The sequence below is a fragment of the Anneissia japonica genome, unplaced genomic scaffold (genome assembly GCF_011630105.1).
Source record: "Anneissia japonica isolate Jap-2015-1 unplaced genomic scaffold, ASM1163010v1 scaffold694_len1028156_cov167, whole genome shotgun sequence".
Lineage (NCBI taxonomy): Eukaryota > Metazoa > Echinodermata > Crinoidea > Comatulida > Comatulidae > Anneissia > Anneissia japonica.
In genome coordinates, this window is record NW_022727885.1 from 462771 (window position 1) to 469750 (window position 6980).

The 6980-nt window shown below is 35.0% G+C and overlaps 2 protein-coding genes across 2 annotated transcripts in view; one reads left to right on the forward strand and one right to left on the reverse strand.

The window, feature by feature from the left end:
* LOC117113825 lies at positions 1–2653 on the forward strand. Its single transcript, XM_033257268.1, has 2 exons — positions 1–47; positions 252–2653. Exon 2 carries the CDS (start codon positions 296–298, stop codon positions 1406–1408), a length of 1113 nt encoding a protein of 370 aa, XP_033113159.1. The 5' UTR covers positions 1–47; positions 252–295; the 3' UTR covers positions 1409–2653.
* Positions 2654–4770: 2117 nt separating this feature from the next.
* LOC117113844 (glyoxylate/hydroxypyruvate reductase B-like) overlaps positions 4771–6980 on the reverse strand; it is a gene marked incomplete in the record, with an annotated part of 6754 nt that continues 4544 nt past the window's right edge. The window contains 2 exon segments of the mRNA XM_033257297.1: positions 4771–6129; positions 6634–6812. Coding sequence (XP_033113188.1) covers positions 5885–6129; positions 6634–6812 — 424 coding nt within the window.

A 6980-nucleotide genomic window follows, 5' to 3' on the forward strand; every position in this document is an offset into this window, starting at 1 on the left:
TCATTTTGTGGTGGATGTTATTGATTTATGGTCAAACGACTGGAAAGGTGAGCTATAGACTGTTAGTGCCACATTCAACATAACACTTTAACTAGCAATATTTAGGGAATTCGAGTCAACTCAGCACCATTCAACTTGGCCCTAGTGGTGGTGGTGGTAGTAGTAGTGATGGCAATATCAACTATAGATGTGTATAAGAGACAGATCTCTATATGTATTCAATTTCATTGCAATTCATCGTTCGGTTTCAGATCTTTTAGTGCACAAAGTTTTCAGTAACGAGCATTGTAAAATTATGGGGTTTCTGGAAATACAGACATTACGGAGGCTAATAGTACTGGTGTCAATTGTTCTTCTCGGTATCTGGATCTACTTCTATAGTAGTATGAACTCCAGTAATGGCATCACAGATAGAAATCGTAAGCAGTTTACTGATATTCTACTAGCATGGTCGACCTTGAAGCTGGATGATTCAGATCCTGCCGGGAACCTAAAAACGCTGAACGAGTTCAGGGCAGTATTGTCCAACGATGATTACCGCCAACGTCGATTCAAGGAGAAGATTGTGGACACTTTGTATAGGTCATACAGTAATCTACTAACAAATAGGTTCGGGAGCGAACGAGGCAGCTTTAACAGCTGGAAAGATTTCGTTAGAAACATTACCTACGTTTTCAACTATCCAGACTTTTGCACTGATGAGAATCAGTTGCCGGTAAATGTATTCCTCTTGAACGTTGTTGTATCACGTGACTCAGAGCTTAGCAGACGACAACTTATACGGAATACTTGGGGAAGATGTGAAGTTTCAGGATATGACATAAAAACTATATTTATAATTGGTAACTCTGAGGATTCGAAAGTTACCGACGCCGTTTTTCAGGAATCACTCGATTTTGGCGACACGGTTCAGGTAGGTATTATCGAATCTGACATACTGGAACCGTTGAAAATACAAATTGGGTTGGAATGGATGCAGCGATATTGTCCAGAAGCGGCATATATACTACTTGGACATGATGATGAAATAGTGAATATTCATAAGGTCGTTGAGTATCTTTCATCCGTGAAGAATACGCCATTCTATGGAAACACTGAGGACCGAAATCCAACTACATTTCATGGTGTGAATATTATATCAGCAAACCTGGTAAAACAGACTATAAACTCGTTTTTTGAAGCCAGTAGCCCTGTATACATTTGGAAGGACGGCCTCATAGACAGAGCCATGACTGAAATGGGCTTTCCGTCGATATATATACACAGTTATGTTTTTAATTCAGAGAAAAGTGATTGGAAGAATCTTTCGAATACCTTGGTTGTGTATAACGCAACAAGTGTAAGCGATAAACTTGACGTATGGAAAACAATTAATAAAGGGAAATGCTTATACGATGCAGAAGCCTAATAGAAATACAGCCAAAGGACAACTGGCTTATCATAATAAGAGTATGAAAGTGCTTATTGTATTAAAGTGCGTTACCCATAATCTCCCCCCCCCCCACCTCTCTCCCTCTCTATGGCCAGGTGGCGCCAAGTTGCACTGCTGTGGCCTTCACAAGAGCACACCATCTTCTTCTGCCTGGTGCCAAATATCATCAATTAAAGATGTTGATGGACGTCAACTTCCACGATGGCCTTCCACAGCTCCCTGAAAAATTTGCTTTTCAATTCCACCATCCTTTCTTACAATGCCATAATCATGCCAATGTTATTACAATTATTTATATTAATATAAGAAATGAGAAAAAGTATTGTGATTTATATGAATTGAGATGATAATATGACATAGTGAAAATATTTAAGAAATGAATGAATGAACAAATTAATAATAAGCCTAATAATAATGATTAGTGATAGGCCTCTTAGGCCTAATCCCTTTTTCTTAGGCCTAATCCCTTTTTTTGCTTTATTTTTTAGCTTTTTGTAATTTTTCTACTTTGTTTTATTTCATGAATTTTTTTTTAAATTTATTTAGCGTTTCGTGTCTTTTTTAGTGATGTTATTGTACTGTGTTTTCTTTGTCTATTTTTCAACTTCAATTTTTATGATAAAATTGCAATAAAGCTTCTCGTATCTCAAAACAGTAGTGGTGGTGGTGGTAGTAGTAGTGATGGCAATATCAACTATAGTTATTAATATTATTGTAATTATTGTTATTATTATTATTAGGAAACTGTATCAAATGTATATTAAGGTGATAAGAAATGAGAAAAAAAATATGTGATTTATATGATTTGAGATGATAATAATGTAAAAATGAAAAAAAAAATGATGAAAAATAGTATTTTCAATTAAATTGGAATTAAGGAGAACTTTCCACACAAAAGGAAAGAAAACAACAAAACTTAATTTGGAGAAGAGAAAGCGGTCATTACACTATACTTGTTATCTTTCTCAATGATGTTCATCCAATTTGAATTCTAATGTTACTTTTTTTATTTATAATAATGTGATGATGTATCATGAATCAATGAAAAGAAAAAAATACATTTATGTATATGGTACTATGATAATGATAAAAGGGAAAAAATACGTATGCAACGACTCAATTTTTTTATGTACTATACATTTTTGTAAATGCATAATTTTAGCCTTTGGCTACTTTTTGTATTATTTTTATACCAGAATAAAAAAAAATAAAATAAACACACATAACCTACTAGTATTTACTGTAGGCCTAATAAGAATGAGGAAGTTTAGCTGACCGTTTTCAAGAGGTGGAAAACCTTAAAATTTTTAAGAATTTAAAGATGTACTGTCCCTTGCTAATGTAAAAAAAATCATAAGAAATCATTTCGAAATAAACTTGCTCATACTGCAATAGCATACAAATTATTAACTTTTGCATAAAAATTATTGAATTTAAAAAATGTGTACCCTAATTATAATAAAAATAATAAAACACTTCCCGTGACTGAAAGTGTTTCTATCATTTCGCTGTAAACTGATGGGTAGAATTTTTTTAAATACACTAATTACTATGTTCATGTTGATAACTTTTATATTACTTCAAAATGGGCAAGTTAATTTTTTTTTAAATATGTTTATGATTTTTTTTGTTATTTAGCATGGGACAATATACATCTTTAAAAGTCATTTAAAGACACCTCAGAAGTAGGGAAAGTTCCGCCATCTAGGAATCGGAATTTTCTCGGGGAAGGACCCCCAGACCCCCCTTTCTTTTTGGGGGTTTTTCTGAAAAAATGTTACCCCCTAAACCCAGATCCGCCCCTGTATTCCTAGATCGGAGGAGGGCGGGGGATATGTATGACTTTAAAATTTGTACTTTCCTCTTTTATGAAAAAACATAACCCCCACCTCCTCGACATTGTAATCTTCAATACGGTGAACCATGACATACTTTTAAACAGACTAGAATTGTATGGTATGAGCAAAATATGCAATAAAATGGGACGAAAGCTATTTGTCCGAATAAACCCAATTTACTCAAATTGATGATAGCAAATCCGAATCCCAAGTTATCATATGCGATGTTCCACAAAGATCTTATCAGCCCCTTGCTTTTCTCATTTATATTAATGATCTTCCAATTGTAATAAATAAATGCAAAGTTAGTATGTATGCTTTTGACACGGTCGTACATTACGCGGCTAAAACTGAAAATGAAATAATGGAAACGTTAAACCAAAATCTTGAACAAATTTCTTCTTGGCTAAAGTCAAATAAATTGAGTCTAAATATAGCAAAATTTCAATTCATGGTACTGGGTTCGAGGCAGAGACTTGCTCATACTTAGCGACAGTAATTCCTCAGTTCAGATAAATGCCGACCCTGTTACGAGAGTACATAATGCTAAGGATTTAGGAGTAATTATTGATGAGACTCTTACATGGGAATGTCATATTACACGCACTAGAGAGAAAGCCTTAAAAGGACATATGATGTCGAAAATTGTTCCCAAAACATGTACAGTACTTCTTAACATTTCTAATGCAATCATAATATCTCATTCTTTGTGAATTTTATTCTGTGTGTATATATTTTGTATAATTATATCCTGCTGTAAATTTTGCATTTTCGAGATAAAATAAAGTTTTGAATGAATAAATCGACAGATCTTAATTTTCAAAAGGCCGTGACCGAAAAAAAGTAGATATTGCGCAAATTGACATTCATTTAAAATTGTTCTCATTGCTATTTTCTGCAACGTAACGAGGGATAGGGTTGAATTTCTTCTGTGCAAGAGCATAATAGAGCTCAGTCGGTAGAGCCACTGATTGAACGCTGAACCGTAGACATTATTTAGTAGCCTACCCGGTTGAGTTCCATCTGCTGCTTGCTCTCCTTGTATTTCAGCTAGCAGGCTGATATACAAGTACACAAAAGCACACCGACTTTCGGATGAGATGTTTAAGCCGTTGCAACACATTGGTACCATGTGCAACACGACTCAAGCAGTTAAAGAACGGAGTGGGCTACGTACTCTTTTGAAAAAAACCACAGAGGATTGTCTTCCGCGGAGTATTGCCCAAATATTCAATCAATCAATCGTTCCATTTTCATGGCAAAAAAATATATTAAAATTTATTAAAATATATTAAAACATTGGTTACCGAATAAATCCAATCAAATAAAATTCAACAAAAAAAAGTCAGCAAACATATATTAGGAATAACTACGTCGCCCTCTAAGAAAAAAATATATATATTCAGAGATGCAATCAAGAATACAGTGTATAGAGTATGAGTTTATAGAATTTAACACCAACTATATATATTTTTGGAAGAATTTCACCTAGTCTTTATATTTATCTAGTCTTTATATTTATTTTACAATATTATAGTATTCTTCAATATAGACAAAAATTATAGTTCTGCTCACGGCAATACTGAATAAATGGTTTGGTTAAAAAGTATCTTGTACCGATAGTTGTCAATTATCCTGGACTTCCAAATTCCATCTATTGATTCATTGTTTTTCATTCGTTCTTATCTTGCTTTTACTGGATGAATACTTATTTTTATTAATAGGGCCCAATATTACTAAACCGCGCAAAGGCTTTACTTATGTAAAATGCATCACTCATATAGATTTACACTTCGATTAGAATTACAAAATATAACTATTTTCATGGTCTCACTGAAGTTGGTTTAACCCCGAGCAGGGCCTATCCGGTAGGATGAATCGATGGGCTTATGACTAGGCATGACATAATACGCAATTAACACAAATAAAATATTTATTAAATAATATCTGAAAGTGAAGGAACTGTGGTTTTGGTAATTACGATGCACAACTTAAAAACCGGTCTTGGGTAGAATTCTGGCAATACTGCAATTATTTCTTAGTAATTCTTTTGTTAAAAATTTGTTAGTGTTGTTTTTGGATTTTCATTTCTTTTACTCACCTTTGTTGTCCCTTTCAATGCACTAGTGCATGAAACTTCTGGGTTATGCACTTTACAAAACGGCTAATAACACCCATAACAATAAGGAATCTTGCTTATTACGGATCACATAAAATGATTAGTAAGGAAGCAGGCAAGTTTATAAGTATAAGTAAGTAAGTGAGAGTGAGTGAGTGAGTGAGTGAGTGGGGGAGTGAGTGAGTGGGGGAGTAAGTGAGTGGAGGAATGAGAAAGTGAGTGAGTACGGTGAGTGAGTGAGTAGGTAGGTAGGTAAGTAAGTATAAGTAAGTACAGTAAGTAAGGAAATAAGTAGATACGGTAGGTAGTTAAGGGAAGAAGTAAGTATGTAAGTAAGCAAACAAACAATTAATATTTATTACGTAAGTCAAAAGCAAATGAAAAGAAACTGATTAGAGATACAATACCGTATCTGTAAAATATTGATATCATAAAGATATGTTTAACATCAGTTACTGATGAAGAAATAATTTGTTGTTTTTTTTTATCTTATGGTTAGAGTTCATTATTCATTGGCTCTCCATTTATACCAGCTTCCAAGTTTTTAACTGTTTGCTTTAGCATTTCACTACGAGTCTCGGCTGTTGCTGTACCAGTGTGGCCAGAGAGTACAACATTGTCCATCTGTATAAGAGGGTGATCAAGCGGAAGAGGCTCTGGCGCTGTGACATCCAGACCAGCTGCCGAGATCGTGCTATTCTTCAAAGCATCAACTAAAGCATCTGTGTCGACAACATGCCCTAGAGATGAGTTTAATTATATTATTCATAATCCAGGCTAAACAAATACAAATTAGACGTGTCGGGCGTCACTCAAAATCCTTCGAAAGTGGCCTTTAAACAATCTGAACATTTTAGAGGTTTCAAAGGCTTATTGAATCGATTATACATCGAGTCTAGCCTACATGTAGAAAAGCATAATATCTCTCCCCGACGGATGTGGTTTTTCTCCCCGACGAATTGTGGTTCTTCCCGACGGGTGAAAGATCTCTCCCCGACAGGGGCCTCACCCCTGCACCCCCCCCCCCACCTCTGGCGCCACCCCTGGTAGAAAGTCTGACATTGGTTTAGTAGCATTTTCATTCGCAGTTCTTACGTCTGTGTTTTGTTTTCCTCCTTAAAAAGTAGTAGATTAGTAAATTAGACACAGTGGATTATAGTAGCGTCCTCTAAAGTTCAGGTCTATTAAATTGTTAAAAACATAACGTTTAATTAATTTTAGAATCTCTGAAATAACTAGCTTACCTCTTGAAACATTAATAAGTATGGATGTGGGCTTCATTATGGCCAGTTCTTTCTGACCAATGATGTTGGTGGTTTCTGGAGTGAGAGGAACAGCAAGTACAAGAAAGTCCGACTTTTTCAGGAGCTCCTCCAAAGTACTGCAGTATGTTGCATTAACATGTTCTTCATCCAATTCAGATCTGTAAACAATAATATGTAATGTCACAATATATATATATATACAAGAAACCGACATAATCCTCCACTCCAGAAAATCGCTCCTGTTCGACGACGACAAACCATGGGTAAAAAAGGACAACGATGGACTATTCGACGTGACCATGGGCAGCCACGACGGTGCGGAAGTT